The sequence below is a fragment of the Pteropus alecto genome, unplaced genomic scaffold, assembly GCF_000325575.1.
Source record: "Pteropus alecto unplaced genomic scaffold, ASM32557v1 scaffold50, whole genome shotgun sequence".
In the NCBI taxonomy this organism is placed as follows: domain Eukaryota; kingdom Metazoa; phylum Chordata; class Mammalia; order Chiroptera; family Pteropodidae; genus Pteropus; species Pteropus alecto.
In genome coordinates this window covers 3370146-3392232 of record NW_006431918.1, presented here as the reverse complement: position 1 = coordinate 3392232, position 22087 = coordinate 3370146, and the positions used below count along the sequence as shown (strand labels likewise).

The window sequence follows — 22087 nt, the reverse complement described above, 5'->3', positions numbered from 1 at the left end:
AGCCCTCACTCCCAGGTTTCTCCATCACTGCATTTTCCTTCCTTCCGACCACTTATCACAAGGTGGAATGATCTGTATATTTAACTGTCTCCTCTTCTAGAAAGGAAGCTTCATATTAAATATTTTCTCACTGAACAAATGAACGAATGAACCTCAGTTTTCCCATCTGTAAAACAGTTCCTGTCCCATAACTGTGTGTCAGGATGTGTGAGTGGATATAGTCTGTTGGGCAGAGCCCAGTGCCAGGCAGAGAGTAAGGATGCCATATATAACGGCTACTGCACTCATCTTGTCTATGTAAGAGCTGTATCACAAGCTCCTGTTCGTTTGCTTTGCTTCTTCTTGAACCCCGGTATTTCTCCACTTTTTCTCTATCATTTTTCTCCAGCAAATGTTCTGAATATTTCTGATCATTTCTTATACTTGGTTCATACCCTTTATCCTCAGTCAGCTCCTCAACACCTTTCCCTTCCACACTCGCCCTCCACCCTCCCACAGTGAACTCTCAGTTGTCCTCAGAAAGCCACATGTGGCTTGCCCCAGGAGACCACACTGTCTATGGTGTTTGATCTCCTGGGGCCCCAGGACCACACACGTGGCCTGCTGCCTTAGCCCTTAGAGATGCGAATAGGGGATTAATGCAGCTCCTCAGCCCTGATTAGAACTAGAGCCCCCAAGGACTCTTCTGCATTCTGTGCCCTTTGATCCCACACTCCTTGCTCCCCACTCATCATGAAGCATCCCTCTAGGTGGGTTGTTCTCAGGAGGCCCCCAGAGAATCTGGGGTGGAATGGTTCATTCTATCTTGAGCAGGTTTGTTTCATGAGCTCTTTCCAGGTGCACGGTAGAGGAGCGAGAGCCCCCAGTGCTGTCTACTGGGAAACATTAATTGGAGAGAGAAAAATCCTATTTTCCTTTTGTTTCTCATCAAGTTGGCAATTAAGTGTGGTGTTCATATATTTGAACTTGCCGAATTAATATCTGAACTTCATTGTGCTGACCCTTTTAAGTTAGTTTTTTAAATAAGTCACCAGTTTTGAAGGACTACTTTTTTTTAGATCATGTACAAGGAATCATCTGCAAATAATTAGACAGTGGAAATTATATTGTATTGCTAATGAGCAGATGTGCATACTTACAGTGGAGGAACAGCTGCACACATATAAAATGCAAAAACGACCCAAACCCAGCATTATGAATTCTGAAAGGGACTTCATTCTTTTAAGAATTTCAGAAAAGAAAAAAATGAAACAAAGAATTTAACTGATTTTTTTTATTAATTGTTCTTTCAGTTGCACTTTTCCTTGTATAACATTATCATACATGAACGTAGTATCTTTGCTATTTGCAAATGTGCTATTTGCACTTTCAAATCCCTCTCTCATATAATACTATAGAGCTTATATTTAACATTTTTCCTTTGCCTTTTTAGTGCTGTCAGGGTTTAAGGATTTGGTGCCTACAAACAGAATGAAAGACCCCTACTGGGCGTTTTCTCTGGGCGGGGCATGGTGCTAGGTGCTTACATGCATTTGATTCTTAAAGTAACCTGTGAGTAAGTGGTCTTAGACCCATTTTACAGATGAATAAACAGGCTCAGAGAGGTGAAATGATTTGCCATGAGCCAGTTTGTGTATTATGGGACAGAGCTGGGATTTGGACCTAAGAGCACAATTCCAAACCTTGTGTTTTTATCATCTATGGTACATTGTCCCAAATTATTACATGATGCTATCAACCAACAGAAAACACAACACCCCGTGACTGAAACAGTAGCACATTCTCCAGTGAAGATAGTATCCTCTTGAGCTTGAAATATCCATTATGATTTTAAAATTCTGTTAAGGATTTGCAAGATGAATTTCAAATAGGCTTTTGAAAACTTTCAAACAGGAAGAACTCTACATATTTTAGATGAGAATGGTTAGGTCATTTAAAATTTGAATAAATTGCTGAAATGATATAAAATCGATAAAAAGAATTAGAATCAGAAGAACTGCATCAGTTCACATAAAAGAGTACTAAATCAGCTAAGAGCAAAATCGGAGCTGATAACACTGGCAGGAACTAGAATTTCCAGATGCTAGAAATGGCAGTCTAGGTTATTCAAATCAACTTTTAAAAGCAACTCAAAATGTAGGATAAGATATAAAAACGTATTAAAAGTATCTCATCAAAAATGACTAGGAATTACCAGATAAAATTTGCCAGACGCATGAACAGAGGACTAAAACACCTTTGTTCTAGGGAATTTGCCAATCCCAGAAAAGCTGAGTTTTAGGGGTCTTATTAAGAATGTAGCAGGTATGACTAACACAATTAAAGCACTTGACCTAATGGCAAATATTAAACACTGCACCCTATACCTTCTTATTTACATGTGGAACCTATAGGTCATAATGTCTCAATATGTTGCAAAGGGACTAAATCATGAAGATTATGTTTCTCTTACCAGAATGCAATTATGCTAAACTTGCATATAGTATCTTTGCTATTTGCAAATGTGCTATTTGCACTTTCAAATCCCTCTCTCATATAATTCTATAGAGCTTATATTTAACATTTTTCCTTTGCCTTTCTAGTGCTGTGAGGGCTTAAGAGTTTGGTGCCACACAAATCTCCAATTATGCATAATAATGCAATTATGCTAGCAAAAAGATATGCAGAAAGCCCTCATGTTAGAAAATGAGAAATTTTCTAAATATATTATGGATTGAAGATAAGGCAATATGGAAATTAAAATATTTTGAACTGACTGGTAATGAAAATACTACACATCAAAACTTATAGGGCATAGCTAAAGCAGTTCTTAGAGGGAAATATAGAGCCTTAAATTTATACATTAGAAGAGGAGAAGACTGAGCCAAGGATCTATCTCAAGAACTTAGAAAATCAACAACAAAATAAACCAAACAGTGAAGAAGAAAAATAATAAAGATCAGAAATAAATGAAATGGAAAGTAAATGCATAGTAGGGAGTATCAATGAAGTCAAAAGTTGATATTTCAAAATGGCTAATAAAATTGATAAAACTTTGGTAAGTCGATCAAGGAAAAAACGAGAAGGCACAAATACCCAATATCAGGAATAAAAAATGGGATATCACTACAGATAGACAACTTTATGTCAATAAAAGTTAGATTAAAACAAATTCCTTAAGAATATAACTTTAACAAAACTGAATAGGCCTATATTATAAGAAATTGAATCCATCTTTTAAAAGCCTCTCATAGAAAACCTCACTGATTTTTACACTCATCAGTGAGTTCTACCAACACTTGAGGAAAAAATAAGTGTTGTCTTCCACAGATCTTCTAGCAATTAAAGAAAGATGTACCCAAGAAACACACGCAAAAAACAGATTTAAAAAATATTTCCAGTAGATTTTTTTTAAAAAGACCACTCAACAGAAAAATGGACAAAGGACTTGAATAGTGGTGAGAAAACACATGAAATGATAGTCAATGTCATTATTAATCAGAGAAATGCAAATTAAATATCAAGCATAGTGACACAAAGTAGAAAGTCTGACATTAGCAGACTTTAATGAATTGGCAAACATTTAGAGTTCTAGGAACTCTCGTGCATTGATATGGATGTGTAAATTGGTATAACTACTCTGGAAAATGGTTCAGCATCTAGTTAAGTTGAAGATTTGCAAACTCTATGAGCCAACAAGTCTATGTATGTACTCAAGAGAGACTAAGGCATATGTAAAAGAGAGTACATGTCAAAAATGTTCTTAGCAGCCCTAAGCTGGTTTTATTCATCCGCGGTGGAATGGATAAAATCAACTGTGGTCTATTCATATGAAGTGGTCTATTCATAAAATAAATATAATTTTGTTTATATAAGTTTCAAAGACAGGCAAGACTAAACTATTTTTTTTTCTGGGTGTGTCTATGTACAAAGGAAATTCTTGTCACAAAAATCAGGCATAGTTACAAGTAGAGAGAGGGAGAGCATTGCCATTATTAGGGACACATGGAAGGCTCTGTTTCTTGACGTAAGTCGTGGTTATATGAGTGCTCACTTTATGATAAATAATATAATAATATATATAGCAACATATAAAACACTAATATTAATGGGAACACTTCAATAAACAGTGATTTATTTTATGTATTTTTGTATATTTATGTACCTTTCTTTTAATCAGATCTAGAAATTATAAAGGTTAACATGAACAATGTCCATGATGAAGGACTAGCATTGTGAATGTATGTGTACATGTGTGCTTGGTACTGATTCAAATGTAAACATCTTATAAATATCATTTACACGCCTAGTGTTCTGTAGTGGAGTACTCTGGCTGACTTATTGCTATAAAACTTTTAAGATTTGGATAAGAAATGGTAACATAGAAATTTTAATATTTTGAAAGTGTTATACATTTTAATGATAATTTGAACATTTCAAAACTCATTATTTGGTAAAACTTGGAAGTTTGTAGAAAAAATGGATATGGAGTCTCAGACATTCTAAGAAAGATATAATAATAAAATATTTCCTTTGGCTAGCCATAAATAAAATTTTCCTTTTATAGAGCAAAATCTATACTAAGATAACTTTTTACCTTTTAGAAAGAAATCATCACATCTTTTCAAAATTATTTATGATTATAGAAATAAGGTTTTCTCAATACTAAAAACCAAACCTTTCTTTTAGGTACAGAGTGACTATTTGGCACCTCTGTAATATAGCAATATTTCTTTATCTCTCTTGAGATGCATTGCATTAAAAAATAGAAAGAACATTGTGAAAATGATAGAGAACATGAAGTATTTCTTTTCAGATGAGAGCCACATAATGTCTTTTATAGCTTACTACATTCTACTTTATTTTTTTTTTCCCTTAAGTAATGTGTTATTTACAAATTGGGATAGTAGTGGTTAAGAGCATGGGCTTTGGAGTTAGCTAGTGTCAGATCCAGCACTGGCTTTGGACAGATATTTCAACCTCTCTCTAAATATCAGTCTTATCTTCAAAAACACGAGTTTAATAATAATACTCCATATAGTTGGAGAATTGGATGAGTAACAATAAAATACAGAGGCACATAGTAAAGGCTGGAATCATTAGTTATTTTATTAATCAAACAGTAATTACATTTGTCGTCAAGGTATGTTTAGTTTAATAGGCACGTAGTATGTGTGTAACTGGGAAAACTGGAAGTATTATGTGGAATGATCAGATATGAGAAGTGAAAGGATCAATGAGTTTTTCTTAACTAGTATAGATTACATTCTTTTTAGGCAGAGGTTGAAATGGGCCATTAGAGTCCTATTAAATCTGGACTGGCCAGTTTCATAGTAGACCATTCATCAGTTTCTCCTCCCCGTTTTTCCCCCTGAGAGTTATTTTCACACTCCATAGGAAGAAAAGAAAAGAGATAGTTGAAGAAGTAGATAAAATTCATTTTCTTTTTTCCTTCCTTCCTTCTTTCCTTCCTTCCTTCTTTCCTTCCTTCCTTCCTTCCTTCCTTCCTTCCTTCCTTCCTTCCTTCTTTTCTTCCTTCCGATGAAACAAGGGCTATTCATCCATTTGCTAAGTCTTTTAAATTTAAAATGAGATGTCAGTTAAAACTGACAGGATTAATTTTTCAGTCAGGTAAAGTGAGACTGTTCCATATTCATAAGGCTGTCTCCAACACCTGACTTAAAGGCCAGGTGTGCCGGGAAAGGTCACATGAGCGATGATAAGAAGTGCTATCTATCACTGTGAAGGATGTAGGCTCATCTGCCTATTGGAGGACTTCAGTGCCTTGTATTGTTTTTCCCATGGAGGCCCTATTTTCCAACAGAGGGTTGGAGGCCATCCTTGAAGCAGGGCTTGTGTAAGCTGTTCCACTAATGCCAGTCATCTATGGTGTTCCTGTGCCACTGCAGCACACGTGCCATCTCTGTTGAGGCAGAGTCAGTTTAAGAAGCAAGGAGTAGAGGGACTAACTCTGTTTATATGCTTAGAATGTTTAAAATTATGAGTCACTCATTAGTTGTTTCATTTTCATCGAGACGAATTTTGAAGAAGCAAGTGGGAGCATTCAAAATCTAATAAATAGAGTTACAGCAGCTAAGCCTCTCCTTATGCTGATCTCACAAAGAGAATCGAGAAATATTATGTAGACATACCATGCTGAGTGTGACCAATGCGGTATGTAGGCCAGTGGTCTTTATCTGAGAATGATGTCCCTCAAGTGTATGTAAGCCATATGCTGAGCACAGAAGTTCGATCTCTTGATTTATATCAATTTAATAAACTTGTACAAGAATACTTTAATAAACATATCTAATAAGAGTTTATCCAGAAACCTAAACAGTGAAAATGATAGACTATAAGAAACAGCACAGCACTAGGGGTTGGCAGTAGGGCGGCTTGAATGAGAGCAAAACTGGTTGAGTAGCTTGAAGTCTTAGGTTAGTTAATCTAGACACAGAGTCTGAGAGGGGGATTCAGTATGTATAACTTACTGAAGAAAAAGAAAAGAACCCATAAGGGAGTGAGGGAAGTAGGATAGGAAAGGGGAAGAAGCTGAGCAAGGATGTGGCCTCAGGTAGTCTGGCCTTGGCCTGCTCCACATTGGGGACAGGGAAGTTCTGGAGGTGTGGCCATGTGACTGGGTTCTGGCCCATGAAATATGAGTGAATATGTGGCCTGGAACACCCGGGAAGGCTCTTTAAAGATAGAGGAAGTGTCCTATTTTTTCTTTTTCTAGTCCGCAAATTAGATGTGATGGCTGTAGCACCAGAAGACATCTTAAGTCCTTGAAAATAAGAGCCATAAGCTAAGGATAATTGGGTAGAAAGAAGTCTCTGGTGATTACAGAGCCACCCTACCACCCCTAGACCACTTATCTCGATAGCTTTCACTTAAAGTGAAAAAGAAATATAATTCTATCTTGTTTAAGTCACTTTTCATTTTGTTCTCTGTTGAACTGATTGAAATTCCTGATTTGTATAGTGAGATTGGACTGGACCAATTTTTGAGAGATACGAAACATTCTGAGAGAGATGGTAAGATATTATAGTCACCATGCTATGATGACAGCATCAATGCTGCTTTTTGTTTTTCTGCCCAAACTACTAAATCATAAGAAAAAAAAAAAGACTTTTTTCTTGCTTTTTCCATGCAATTGAGAACCTTATCTCTTTCAAACTGTATACATGTTAATTTCAGTTTGGGCTCATTCATGTAGTCTGTAATAGCTTCTCTTCTTTTTAGACTTTCAGTATGTAACTTAAAATGCTGTTTTACCAAAAAAGAAAAGGAAAGGTCTTGAGTTCTCTAATATAGGGATCCCCAACCCCTGGTCCGTGGCTTGTTAGGAATGGGCCACACAGCAGGAAGTGAGCGGCAGGCAAGCTAGAGAAGCTTCATCTGTGTTTGTAGCTGCTCCCCAGCGCCTGCATCACCGCCTCAGCTCACCCTCAGATCATCAGGCACTAGATTCTCATAGCAGCACCAGAACCTGGTGCCAAAAAAATGGTGGGGACTGCTGCTCTAATGCAAGTCTCCATTTCCTTGAATGTGGGGATTTAAAGAAATGAAACCACACTGGTAACCACTGAAATTATTTGATACAGGTAAAAATACGAATACCAAAGACCTCTGATACTTTTTAGCAACTATTGGTTTTTACTCATTGTAGAGTGTTCACTTCTTACATGCTGTTTCATTTAGCTGCCTGAATGTGTAGGTTTTATAAGCAATGACATCAAAAGATGTGGTTCATTAATATATAGCAGTGGATCTCAACTGGGGACAATTTTGTCACAAGGGGAGGGGGAATATGTTTACTGAGTTCCTAGGTAAGATACCTAACGACCCTGTAAGGTACATATCATCATCCCCATTTTTTCAAATGAGGAAACTGAAGCTCAGATAGGTCTAGTACCTTGGCTGAGGTCACACAGTTAGTAAACAGCAGAGATGGAATTAGATTCCAGAACTGTCTCATGACAAAACACATGCCTGTTTCTCTGCTTCATGCAGCAGTCTGTGGGTTAGGATCTATTTCTTCCTAGCAACAGTTTATAGAAGAGAAGAATATGTATTCGTTCTGGTGGGAGCCACCCTGTCTATGCAGCAAGCATGGGTAGTCCTCAGTGAGAGTATTCCTTTCAAGTTCCCTAACAGAGAGTGATTTCAGGCACTTAGGAATATGTCCTTCCTTGCCTTTTGTTCACGATCACCTGTTGGCACCTGGAATTTCTTAAAGTAATCACCTCACAGGAACTCGTTGTGTGAACTTCCCTTTAAAATTCCCATGTTCAAGCATATTTCTCATCTCTCCAGTCAGAATGTTTAAAACAGTGCAGGTACGCAAAGGTGAGCTGAAGTGTAGAAGGCCCAAGGAGCTGATGAGAACTCAGCCATCTTTGTACTTCCTTATAGATTAAGCATTTTTCCATTTTCCTGTGCTTTCTCTGGCTTTGCTGAGAGAGAAATCTTAAAACAGTCTCAAAATGGTTTGTCCCTTTTAAATCTTATTTAGGGAAGGTGGATAGAGAAATCACAAACAGTTGGTAGGTGTCGAGAGGTCAGTTCTTTTCAAGAATACTCCAAATCCCAGGCCTCATTAATCAGCATGGAGAGTGTTATGGAAGAATTTTAAGCACAAGATGTTGTTTCTAAGCCAGTTATTCTCTCTTCACAAACTATAGCAAGCCCATTACTTGCTTTCCTGGGACATGAAGACAGCCGAATGATGTCAATAATTTATCCTCTTAGAGTTTTCTAAAGCCGAATGGAGGGCACGATGAACTTTGCAACACTTGTTGAATCTGTGTGAAAGAGTTCTGGATTTTTGATGATTATGCTCACCCAGTGTTCCACAGAATTCCGTGGCTACCTTGAAACTGATCTTTCCATACATCTCTGGTCCCCAGTGTGTCCTGTCAAGATCCCTATGTGGCCTCGTGCTCAAATGACCAGCTTCATTTCCTTCCAGGCCCTTTGGCAGAAACTAGTTTTGTCTCTCCATAGTGTCCAGCATATACCAAGCTTGCTCTCACTTCTGGGCCCGTGCCTGTGATGCTCCTCTCCCCACCAGAAATGCCAGCCAGCTACAGGGCACTTTGTTACGTTGTCTTTGATTGTTTTGCCCTAACTTCTCGTGTATCAATTTTGAAAGGAGAAAGAGCTTTGGTGTCAGATCTAGGTTTAAATCATGGGATGGCTGTTTGCCTGCTATGTGACATCAGGCAGGTCACTTAAAGTCTCTGATCCATAGCTTCCTTTTGTGTCAAAGAAGGTTAAGAATACCTGCTATTTTTGTAACTTAATGGGTTAGCAGGACCACTTCTTGTATTTCCAGCAACTCTCATCTGGGCTTCATGCTTGCTGGAGAAGATAAACCCCAGGGCTTTGATAAAGATGCTAACCATGCTTTTGCAGCTTTTGCAAACAGTACCAGTTCCTATCATGTCCCTGAAGGCACCATGCCATTCTATAACTCTTACTTTTGGCCTCCTGGAGAATGTCTTTCACCCCTCATGCCATTATTTGCTCTTTTAAGACAAGACTTACTTCTTCTATACAGCCCTGAAGGACGTAGGCCTCTCTTGCACTGATTAGGTGAACCTACCCACTCCTTCTTTTGAATTCCTATATTTTTCTAATCTGCACAGATTTTTTTCCCCATAACATCTTATTAATAGACTCAATATTTGTGTCTCCCCCAAATACTTATGTTAAAATCTAATTTCCAATGTCATGCTGTTTGGAAGTGGGGCCTTTGGGAAGTGATGAGGTCATGGGGGCTCTGCTTTCGTGAATGGGATCAGTGGCCTTGTAAGAAGAGGTCAAAGAGCCAGCTCACTCTCTTTCGGCTATATGAGGACACAGCAAGAAGACAGCTGTCTTTCACCGGGAAGAAATTTCTCACCAGACCCCGAATTGGCTGGTGTCCTGTTTCCAGCCTCTAGAACTGTGAGAAATAAGTTTCTGTTGTTAAGCCACTGGTTTATAGGTTATGGTATTTTGTTATAGCAGTCTGAGCTTACTAAGACACATTTCCAATACTTGATTATGCTTATTGGTTTCCATCTATTTCCTCTTACTGTATTAAGAAGGTGAACTAGTTGGAAACGAGACCGTGTCTTGTTTCTGAATCCCAGTACTGAGTACTTTGCCTGAGAAAGGGAGGGATAGATGAATGGGTGGAAGGAATGAAAGCAGGCAGGCAGTCAGGGGGAAAAAAGAGCTTTAAAAACTATTTTTTCAATGATTTTTAGTTGTTTTATTCCACTATTTTGTACATCTTTCTATTCCCCTTTCTAGCACCCCAGTGGGTATGAGCTCAGGAGATACAAGATAATGCCAACAGGCCTGATTTTTGCAAGCTTCATGTCAGAGACCAAGAGTGAGGACATTGCATTGAAAAGGTCTTTATGGGTAGGGGCAGGAGCAGGAGAATTTACTCAAAGAATTTTTTACTTTTCTTGGATTTGTTTTCCATTGAAATGAAGACTGGGTTAGAGATTAGCAGAGTTAAAATTTAACTAGAAAGGTAATTCTGCTAAAAAAGATGTAATAAAACAGTTTAAAATTAAATACTACATTTTTACACACACAAAATGAATTTTGATCCTCTCTTTGTATTTATCGGTGTGACCTCTGCTGTGTGGATATCGGAGCGATTAATATAAATAATTCTTGTCAGGGGAATAAATGGCTCCTTCTAGAGTATCTTGCATGAGGTCACGTGTTATTTTTATTTCAAATTGATGATTTTGAAATATTCTAAGATTTATTGTACAAATAAAAGTATTTAACACCTACATAATTTTTTATAGTCAACAAAATGCTTTACAGGTTTTATCTTATTTACTCCTCACAACAAACTGGGAGGGTAGGCCTTTATAGTTCCTGTTTTACAAATGAAGTTTGAGGCTCAGAAAGGTGAGATAATTTGCACAAAGCATGTCAGTGGCAAAGTCAGACTTAAAAACAAGATCTTATAGCTCTAAATCCTAGGCTTCTTAGAAGAGATTTAGTAAACAGGTTTTCCTCACTGTTTTGCATTTATAACATAAACCAATGGAGGTTGAAAGAAATGGTGAAAAGTTTAATGATGCTAAACATCTGTAAATGCAATGTATTAAAAATAACAAGAACAGAAAATCCATATCTATGGGTTTTTCAGTCTGTTGAGCATCAAATCATATTTCCCAGTGAACCATCTGCTTCCAAATTTCCAGCTCCTATCCATTTAATAAGCCCCTTCATCAGTGAAATGAAAAGTACATGCATTGAAATTAACCAAACACACACAGAATTATGTGACTATGTGTGTGCGGTTTTGTGTAAAGATACTATACCTTCTCCTCAGGATGAACTTTGATTGAAAGAAATCAATCAAATTAGCATTCTTATTCATGAATAGACCAGAGAGAGTTAATGTCTCGTCCAGCATCACTTAAGATTCAAATGAATCTGAGTAAAGGCTTTGATGTTTCCTCTTCATCCCCTACTGGATCTCTTTAGCACTTTCATATCTTCCTGCACAGCCAGGCAGGGGTTTAGCCAGAGTGACCAGTGAGAGAGTGTATTGTTTCTTACATGGGAAGGTTTTAGTTTCACTAGAACATCAAAAAAGGGCTGGGATCAGAAGATCAGGGCTGTAAATTCAAATCTGTAAGACTTCTGCCGCAGATGAGGGCTGTAACTATGTGAATAACTCCCATCTTTCCAATGGATGGATAGTCAGTTTGGGTTCGTGCAAAGAGAAAGGTGTGGGGAATCTGGGGCAGAGCTGTGGATAATGCCCATGATGTTTCTCCTCATTAAAACTGCCCAGAGTGAGTTGGGGACAGCCCAAATCTGCATAAAGAAGACAGGGTCAACAGTGATAGGAGCCATATCAGTATTGTCGTATTACAATTAACAGATGATCAAGTTAGAATTTAAAGGGATCATGGCTTAAGGGAAGAGTCTATAAATCTCTACCCAGGTCACAGTAGTAGTACAACCTCTAATTACATGAATAACCCATGGGTTGTTTTTTGCAGTTATGCATTGCCTTGGAAAAATGCCATTGGCATTTTGATAGGGATTGCATTGGATCTGTAGATTGCTTTGGATAGTATGCATTTTAATGCATTCTTCCAATCCACGGATGCGGTATATCTTTCCATTTATATGTGTCTTCTTCAATTTTTTTCTTTATTGTCTTACAGTTTTCTGAGTGTAGGTCTTTTACCTCCTTGTTTAAATTTATTCCTAGGTATTTTATTCAGTAGACAAAGAGAATGTGCTACATATATGCAATAGAATATTACTCAGTTATAAAAAGAATGAAATCTTTCCATTTGTGACAACATGGATGATAGTAGGTATTATGCTAAATAAAATAAGTCAGACAGAGAAGGACAAATACTATATGATTTCACGTATATGAGGAATCTAAAATAAATGGATGAATGAATGAATGAATGAATGAACAATCAAAACAGAAACAAACTCATAGATACAGAGAACAAACTGATAGTTGCCAGATGGGGAAATGGGCAAAAAAGGTGAAAGGGATTAAGTACAAATTGCCAGTTATGAAATTAGTCACACAGATGTAAAGTATAGCACAGGATATACAGTCAATAATAGTGTAATAACCATGTATGGTGTCAGATGGGTACTGAACTTGTAAAGGTGCTCACTTGGTAAAGTATATAAATGTCTGATGTAATATTGAATGAAACTAAAATAATATTGTATGTCAACTATATCTGAAAAATAAATTTAAAGAATAATCTAAAAAAAAGATAATGAAATGCATTGCCTTACATACTTGCCTAGAATGACAGTTACATGCATCTTTTCTGCCCAACCACACAATTTTGTGAAATCTTCCAGATGTTTCTACCCCTTAGGTTGTCATGTCACTACAAGAAAAGCTCTAAATATGAATGTAAGCTTAAGGGTTTCATTGTGCACTTCATCTATCGGATAATTTGTGAAAATATGATCAGTGGAAGAGCCCATTATTATACCATTTCTTTGGAATAATTATTCATTTTCCCATTTTGTTTGATTAAAAAGCCAATTTTATCCATAAGCAACAATTTCCCACAATCCTGTGATAATTCAAAGACCTTCAACCAAATGCACAGATATTTATTGTCTTCAATGTACAGGGCATACAGAATCTTATCAAAACTTGTTGAAAATATAAATAAGTCACGCCTGCAGATTCTCTTTTACTCATATATTAATTTCTCTTTCAAAAGAAGGAAAAGTTAAATAGATTTAAACAACTTCACACAGATACCTGTTTTTCTACATCTTGTGCTGAATGGAGAGGGGTCAAATTTTACCCCAAATCAACCATCCAGCCACTTTTTTTTTCTTCGTGGAGAATATTTCAGAAGGAACAATAATGCTACTACCATTATGTCTTTATGCATAAAAGGGTGGGAAGTAGTCATGCAAGAAAAGCCCTACTTGTAAGTGAATGAGGGAAGATTGAAGAAGGCAAAGTAAAAACATTGCCAAAGTGCATTTTGGAATATCTGTTTATCCAGTCTTTCAGATTCCACAGGAATGTGAGCTTTACGAAGGGAGAGTTTGCTTTTATTCTTTGTTGTATCCTCAGCATCTGGAAGAGTACTTGGTACATATTAGGTGCTTAATGAATAATACTTATACCATAATAATACTTGTATAGTGTATACTATAGTGACATTTATACTGTAATACTTATAGATTTTATACTGTAATAATAATGCTATAATAGTTACGTGAAAATATAACTTACAAAGAAATGAGATAGATATTTTAATTTGGTTTTATACAATGTTTATTAGAGGCATGGATTGGTTTATTTTTATTATATATTATTAAATTAATATTTTGGTATTAGTATTAACTCTTTAAGCTGCTAATTAGTGCTTAGTCCCCTTGTGACCTTTGTGCACCGAGGAGAGGTTGGGACTCTGAAGGTGGGAGAATGAGATTTCTAGATAGTCAGCTAAGCTGGGGGTGCGAACAAGTAGGTGTCAGAAATAACCACCCCCAACACACAAATACACACATACACACCATAGATAGCCTATGGCTTGACCCTAAACCCTAGTAGTTTGTTACTGCTTAAACCTTTCTTTTTGGCCTGCAGTTTGGGTCATGAATTCGAGCTTATCTATCTGTTAATTGCCATAGCAAACCTTTGGTGTCCTCAGCTACTGCACTTACCTCTACTGGTCAAAGGTATGAACTCATTTGTAGCTTTTTCCTCTAGCTCTTAAGAAAGGTTGTTTTATTTACATTTGAATTTACATTTGCATTTACAAAGTAAATGTGACCAAGCACTCCAGTATTAGTTGCAGAGTCTTGGATCACAGGATATAAACTCATATATTCTTCGTAGAAATCTATCTGTCTGATGCTATACCAGCTCCTATGGCTGTAAACCTCTGCCTTCCGGAAGGCTCACAGAAGAGAATGGGGGACGACTACATAATAACAATGCAGTGTGATGACACCTCTCAGAGAGGGGCCTGCAGGGCCCGATGGAGCCCAGAGGAGTCCGTGACTGTCACAGCTGTGAGGCGCTATGAGGGAAGGTTTTGCAGAGATATGAAGGTTTTGAAGATGCTTGGACAAGTCTTAAAGGTTAGAAAGGAGAAAACTGTATGTATGACAGGGTGAGGTGGAGAGAGCACTGTAGATGGCGTTCCTGAGAAAGGGTAGTTTAGAGGACTCGGGGTTTCCTCACCACATTACTGCAATTACAAAAGAACCTTGAAAATATCTGGACAAATGCTAAACCCTTGTTATTCAAAGTGTGGTCTGGTGACTCTGCACCACCCATGTTTAGGTTAGAAATTTAGAATTTCAGGGTCATCCCAGACCTCCTGAGCCAGAACCTACATTTTAACAATCCCCAGGTGATTCATATGTGCATTAAAATGTGAAAATATGAAACTGTTCTTTTTGGAAGATTGAATCTTCTATGGGAGGAGTTTGGGGCCCTTTTTAAAACTGAAACTGATACTTGAATGATGTAGTCAACATGTGTGACGTTTGTTTTGACAACAGTATGGAGAACTACAGGGGATCTATACTAAACCTGAGGCTGTTTAACTTTGGAGACGAAATTATTCACTTGTAAATTGACCACCATCTACACTTTAGCTGCTGCGGCAGGGTGAGAAGTGTGTTGGCCTAACTTGAAGTCCCAGGTTTTCCTTTGATTAGGTATATGACCTTAAGCCAAACGCTTTCAACTCGCTGAGTATCAGGGTTTTGTGTGTGTGTGTGTGTGTGTGTGTGTGTGTGTGTGTGTGTGTGATTTATAAGCACCTCCTGTGTGCCAGTACGTTATCCCATTCCTTACCTGCCAAATGAGGGACAATACCTGCCACACAAGGTGTCTCATTAGGATTCAAAGAAACAATGTATGCCATGATGCTTTGCAAGTAATAAATGGAATAGGTTATGATTTAAATATCTACATAGAAAAATACATATTTATAGACTATCTACTATGATTCAAGACCTGTGACAAATTTACCTAAGTTCAGAGATATTTGTTATAATTAAAATAAGCCAAGCAAAACAGATATATTTTATGCTCATTTAAGGTGAGAGGTGTCAAGATGAAATTAAAAGAAGCACTTAGCACACAAGAAAACATGTGAACGGCCTTGTTGTTCAGTCCACCCCAGTAACCCTTTCTGCTTCCACTTTCCCAGGAATGCGCCAAGGCAATGACCACGGCTCTCAGTACCGCTCGGCCATCTATCCGCTCTCCACCACGCATCTGGAGGTGGCCCTGAGGTCCAAAGACGACTACCAGAAGGTAGGGTCTCTTCCCACTCCTGGCTGCCGCCATCGGCCCCCGCCGTCAGCCCTGCCAGGTCGACCCCACCTGTAGAGTAAGAGTCTGGTTCATTTCACCTGGCACTGTGTTCCATTTGCACATTTTTTGGTAATTTCTGTCAGCCTCTTGGAATAGAGCCACTCTGCTTCATAAATGTGCTCAATGAGGTTTTAAGAACAGACTCTCATGCATTTCTCTTTAAAATCAACTGATCCAAATGAATATGTAGCTTAGCCTATAGTCTTTCTCCCTTTCTTTGTCTCTCTCTGTCTCCCTGCATCACTCTCTTTTTCTTTCTTCTCTCTGTATTGATTTGCTCAGGTTCATAACAAAGTACCACAGACTGGATGGCTTGACCGACAGAAATGTATTTCCTCACAGTTCTGGAGGCTGGAAGTCTCCTTCTGAGGGCCATGAGAGAAGGGTCTGCTCTAGGCCTCTCTCCTTGGCTTATAGATGGTCCTCTTCTCCCTGTGTGTCTTCACATCATCTTCCCTCTATGCATGTCCATTTCTTTGTCCAAATTTCCCCTTTTTAGAACAACTGCAGTCATACTGGACTAGGGCCCAACCTAATGACCACATTTTAACTTGATGACCTCTGTAAAGACCCCATCTCCAAAGAAGGTCACATCCGAGGTCCTGGGGTTGGGACGTCAACATATGTTTTTTGGAGGCACACAGTTTAACCTGTAATGCTCTGTTTCTTGCTCATAACAGTAGATTGAATAATAATAAAGATAATTCTCAGAAATGTAGACATCACATCATAAAATAATTATTTTCACTATTGTATTATATTTTTAAATCTCCTCTGATAGAGATTCGATTCCTTTAAAAATAACTTGAGTTGCTTTAATATTGAGAACTTTGTGATAACGTTCAAATTTTAATTATTGTTATATTTTGATTTAGATTCACATTTAACAATACAGCCAGCAGCTACTGTCATGCTGATCTATTTTAGAATTATGTAAATAGTCTGATATGCAACAGTTCCTAGGAATGTGTGGATTCTCCACCTATTCCCCATGGTGGCAGAGGTGGCAGTCAGAAAGAGACAGGAATAAGAGTGTATCTACTAATGAAAAAGTCACAGGACATGCAACTCATGGTCACTTCAAGTCCACAAAGTAGAGAGGGCTAAAGGAGGTGCTGACAGGGCTTCATTTATCCCTCGGCACGCCCCTCCCTCCCTCCCTCCAAGGCTGTGCTGTCTGCCTGGGTGATAATAGTAGGAAGCCTCTAGGATGGCCCTCACCAGTCTCTGCCCATGTGTAATCTCCTCTCCTTGAGAATGGGCTAGATTTAATGACTCACCCCTATCGAATGACAGAAGTGATGAGCTATTACTTCTGAGATATGTTTATTAAAGATTGTGGCTGAAGGAAACTGGACTTTGGCTGGTAAACACACAATAGAATATACAGATGTCAAATTATAATGTACGCTTGAAAATTATATAATTATATTAACCAATGTTACCCCGCTAAACTTAATTTTTAAAAAGTTAAAATAAATAAATAAAGACTGTGGCTTCCTTCTTGAAGGCCTTTTCCTCTCACTGTCTTGGATCACTTGCCCTAGGGCAAGCCAGCTGCCGTGTTGAGAGGCAGCCCTGTGTAAAGGCTCATGTGGCAAAGGACAAAGGCCTTCAAGAACCCCCTGAGCAAGCCTGGAAGCCCCCCAACCTCAGTCAAGCCTTCAGGTGAGAACGTGGCCCCGGCTGATGGTTTGACTGCAGCCTCATGAAAGACCTCATGCCAGAGGTATCTAACCAAGCTGTGCTATAAAAACAATGAGATGATAAATGTTTGTTTTCTGAAGCTGCTAAGTTTGGGAATAATTTGGGAGTGTGTGTGTGTGTGTGTGTGTGTGTGTGTGTGTATATATATATATATATGTGTGTGTGTATAGAATAGAAATATGTACATATATATATATACATACACACACACATATATATATGTGTATATATATGTACATATTTCTATTCTAAAAACTTTTAACTGTAAATTATCTTTTTCATATTCCTTTTCATCATGACTTTTCTGATAATGGTGAGCTTACTTGGTCATATGTGGTGGCAGTTAAGCATGTAACCTCTAGCATCAAATTGTCTCGATTTGTATTTCAGTTGTGTAACTTTTATCAAGTGCCTAACACTTAGAAAGCCATGTATCTTATTTATTCAAGCAAACCTATAAGGATGAGAGATGTCATTATTATCTCCATGTTTTAGATTCCCAAAGTCATAGGTTAAGTTAGTAGAGTAACTGGAATTAAAGAAATAAGACTAGACGCAGAGAGAATTAGGCAGCTATTGTAGGACCCCAGGCCAGAAACGATGGGAGCTTTGTCTAGTATGGTCACAAAGGATGAATGAAACGAAGCGATATTTAGGAAGTAGAAGTCATAGAACTTGGAACTTGATTGAAAATGGAAAATAAATGAGGAGGAGGAGTCCAGGGTGACTTACAGGTTTCTGGCTAGTGATGATTTATATAAAAGTATGGAGGAGCCAAGGCAGCTTTGTGGAGAAGGTAAGTTAAGTTTGGAAATATGGAGTTTAAGGTACCCATGATCTGGACATCCAGATGATTGCTAAGAGGAGACATGGGCTGTTCCTACCTTGCGGGGAGAGTGGTTGTCGATGTTAACTGGGTTGATGGTTGTAAAGGACAGGGTCTGGCACATAGTAAGTGCTCAACAAATGCTAATCCTTATTCTTATTGGGAGTTAACTTATATTTGGTAAATGTAGCCCAGGTCACTGATGCGATCACTAGGAAAAGTGATGAGATGAGAGGAGAAGGCGTAGGACCTGAGGGACACCAGCATTTGAGAGATGGGTAGGGAAGACACTGCGCTTGGCTTGGTAGAGCATCTGCCCCAAGCAAGAATTTAACAATTAGTTCTATTTGGTTTAATCTCACTCTATTTAATTATAAAGGCAATGTTAGTAGTTAATACTTAAAGTTGCCTATGATAAATGCTATATATAAATTGTCTATTGTAATGATACACAGTCCCTTAAGGTACCAGTGGTAATACTAAGAAACTCTGGAAGAATATTAATTTCCCTCCAGTGCCTTCCATGTGTAATGAAAGGCTAACGTAAACCTAATATCCTGGTTTCTACTACAATAAAGTTTCTTACCCGTACCTCTGAGTAGAACCCACTTTGGTTGTAGATAACTTATACACATATGAAATTAAATTTAGTTATTAAATATGAACTGTTCTAATATTTTTCCCATTGCTCTCATAGATTTGAGGAAATGTTACTCTTTTATTCTAGACAGTTGTTCTAACCAAATGCTTTTTGAGTATTCTGTACCTAAGCATATGGGAATTAAATACATACATCCATATCCATATATACATTTTTTCTTGGTTTTTAAAAGTAGGGTCTTTTTTGCATAAACACTGAGGTTGCATGTGCCCCCAGCATTCAGATAGCCACTGCTGTTAACTTAATCACATATAACTGCATTATCACCAACTCAGAGAACAAATACTGTCACATCTTTTTTATTTTATGTGTAAGTAAAACTGGCGCTGGATTCCACTGAAGGCAGGGCACATCAGTCTGGCTCCCTGGCCGGGAGACTCAAGATTCCAAGCCTTTTACTCTTATGTTGGCTCATTGCCAAGGCACGACTGCCAAGGAGCATGGGGCCTCATGGCCCTCAGAGGTGCAGCTCTAGGAGCTGCTCTTCCCTTTTCTTTTCGGGAGATACACAGCATGAGGGTCAAGTAGTCTTCCTTTCAGCCACCATTGGAAAGAGCTGATTACTGAAAACCACAGCCCTGGGGACTCTCGGCTGATCTCAGTCAAGTGCAAAGCTCTTTTAATTCCCAGCACAGCGATTGCTCAAGGGCCCCCACCCAGAAGCCCTGAGTCAGGATTTGTCCCTCTGTCCCTTGAGCACCGAGAACTACCATCCCCACTCCATTTTTCCAGATCTACACCATGAGGGATCAAACATTTTCCTGTTCAGGAACCAAAGAACAAAGTGTCTTATTGTGTCACCCACCCTGATGAACAGGAGGGCTAAACTGTGCACCTGCACATAGGTGACCATTGTGGTTTTTATTTTAGTCTGGGTACCATGGGAAGCAGAGCCCGTGACAAAGTCTTGTGTGTGAGGACTTACTGGGGCATGTGTGGCCATGGAGCAGGAATAAAGGGAAGGAGGTTGCAAAAGGAAAGGAGGGAGAACCAATTTAAGTCGGCCCCTGCTATCAGTAACCGGTTGTTTGGACCAGTCATTCTGGGGGGCGGTTTACGCTCTGTCTCTAAGTTGCATGTGTGTAGGCTCAGGCTACTGTGCCCCTGGGGCAGGATGCAGGAGGCAAGAGGCATGTGGCATGGATGTGAGGTGAGGCGCTGAAGGGTCACACCTGTATAACGTTAATTAGAGTCCATGCAGAGCTGAGCACTGCAGCAGGCAAGAAGAGAAAGGTGAGCCCAAGAGGATCTGAGCTGGTGCACGAGAGGTGGCCAATATGACGACCTACAAGTGGTCTTTCCCCCAACCCCACCCCATCCAGGCTGGCAGCTGACTAGAATGTCTCAGGTTTACCACGATTCCGTGACTTTCTGGCACCTCTGTGAGAACAGAGAAAGGAAAATGCAAGTTAATTTTCAGCTCATCTTCATTTGTTGAACTGGGGATTCTAGAAAATAATAATAATAATAATAATAATAATAATAATAATAAAACAACAATAGTACCAACTGAGTACTTCCTACATGCTAATCACTGTTTAAGCACTTTATTTAAATGAAGTCTAAATGAAGTCATTGATATATTTCTGACTATATTTATCTGTGTACCTAGATAAAGTGAATATGTTTAGCTATAGATATGTGTGCATCTTTCTTATCCTTATGTAAAATTGTATGCATTCATGTATCTCTTGTTTCTAATTTTGAAACTTGTATGGATTTCTAAATGTCCATTCAATTGGTATAATTGATAACACACAAGAAAAAAAATCGATAATTTGCAATACCTATGAGAGGTGGTATTACTAGCTTTTACAAGATAAAGAAGTTGATATATGCTTTTACATTTGCCTTAAAAAGTAATGTGGTTTCTCATAGATCCCACAGAATAGGGAGAGAGTCTCAGATAGCACTGGTCGCCTTAATAGTTGAGTGAAGAAGAGGAGGAAGCTGAATAGGTAACCTCTGGACATGGCTTTCCTGTGTTTTCTATCTAGGGTAACTTTGGACAAATTCCTGAAACAACAGAGGTTTTTAATCTAGGATGAGTCATTTCTTAACAATACTAGATTAAGGTCTAGGACTCTGTAATCTCATCATAAACATTTAGGTTTTTTACTAAGGTCAGGGAGGTCCTGTAGGTGACTCCTTTTATGCATTTTATATCTGTGTACTATTTTCTCCTTTAAGAGTTGACATTTCTGGCCCTGTTATTACATTCTGGGAATTCATCTTTTTGAGCCCTGGTTCGACCCCTATGCCCTAACTTTAACATTGACCTAGGTTGCTAATTTAATAGTCTTCACGCGTTTGCCCCCAGTGACCTCCTAGTAACCAGCTTCTTCAGCAACTTCTTTATTCGTGAAGTTTAGAGTGACAGTATTGCTTACCCCGGAGCAGCCATTTGAACATAAAATTAGCTGATTTTATCACAGGGACCAATTGTTGAGCTAATTAGATGTGCAGTACTGCTGATGAGCTAGAAACCCAAAGTGATTTCTCATCTAGACTGTGGTTTTGTGCAAAGATCTCTGGATTGTAGGCTCACCAACAAACGTAGGAAAGGAAAAATGGCTGAAGAAGTTTGCTAATTTCTACTCAGATTAGAGGAGAATGGAGAATTTTACAAAAGGGCATCAGGGTGAAATGAACTTCAGACTGGGTCCATTGACCTTGAAAGCGCTGGATTCTGCTTACAGAATCTGACAGCTCCTTCATGTCTTTGGAGATCAGAAGACTCTGCACGAAATGTGAGGGCATTTGTGCTTTTGGACGAAGGCTTCATAAACTTTTCTTAACTGTATTTTCATATTTTTTTTTTTAGAGTTTCGTGGTGGAATTATTTGCTTATAGTATTAATTGGAGGAGACAATCTGATGTATTATTAATTGTTTTGGGATTATCAAATGTAGCATTTCTTCCCAAGTGAACCTGTCATGACAAACATTTTCTGATATTCTAAATCGAATTGTGACCTCTGGCAGGGTTGAGGGGGCTGCAGGTGTGATTCTTACATCCTGAAAATGCAACTCTTTCC

At 38.4% G+C, this 22087-nt stretch overlaps 1 protein-coding gene across 2 annotated transcripts in view; it reads left to right on the top strand.

Moving 5' to 3' along the window:
* MSRA (methionine sulfoxide reductase A) overlaps positions 1-22087 on the top strand; it is a 327699-nt gene that overhangs the window by 221916 nt on the left and 83696 nt on the right. For both annotated transcript variants that reach the window (XM_025042498.1, XM_015600694.2), the window contains one exon: positions 15690-15796. In XM_025042498.1, the coding sequence (XP_024898266.1) occupies positions 15690-15796 (107 nt within the window). The remainder of the gene's footprint in view (positions 1-15689; positions 15797-22087) is intronic.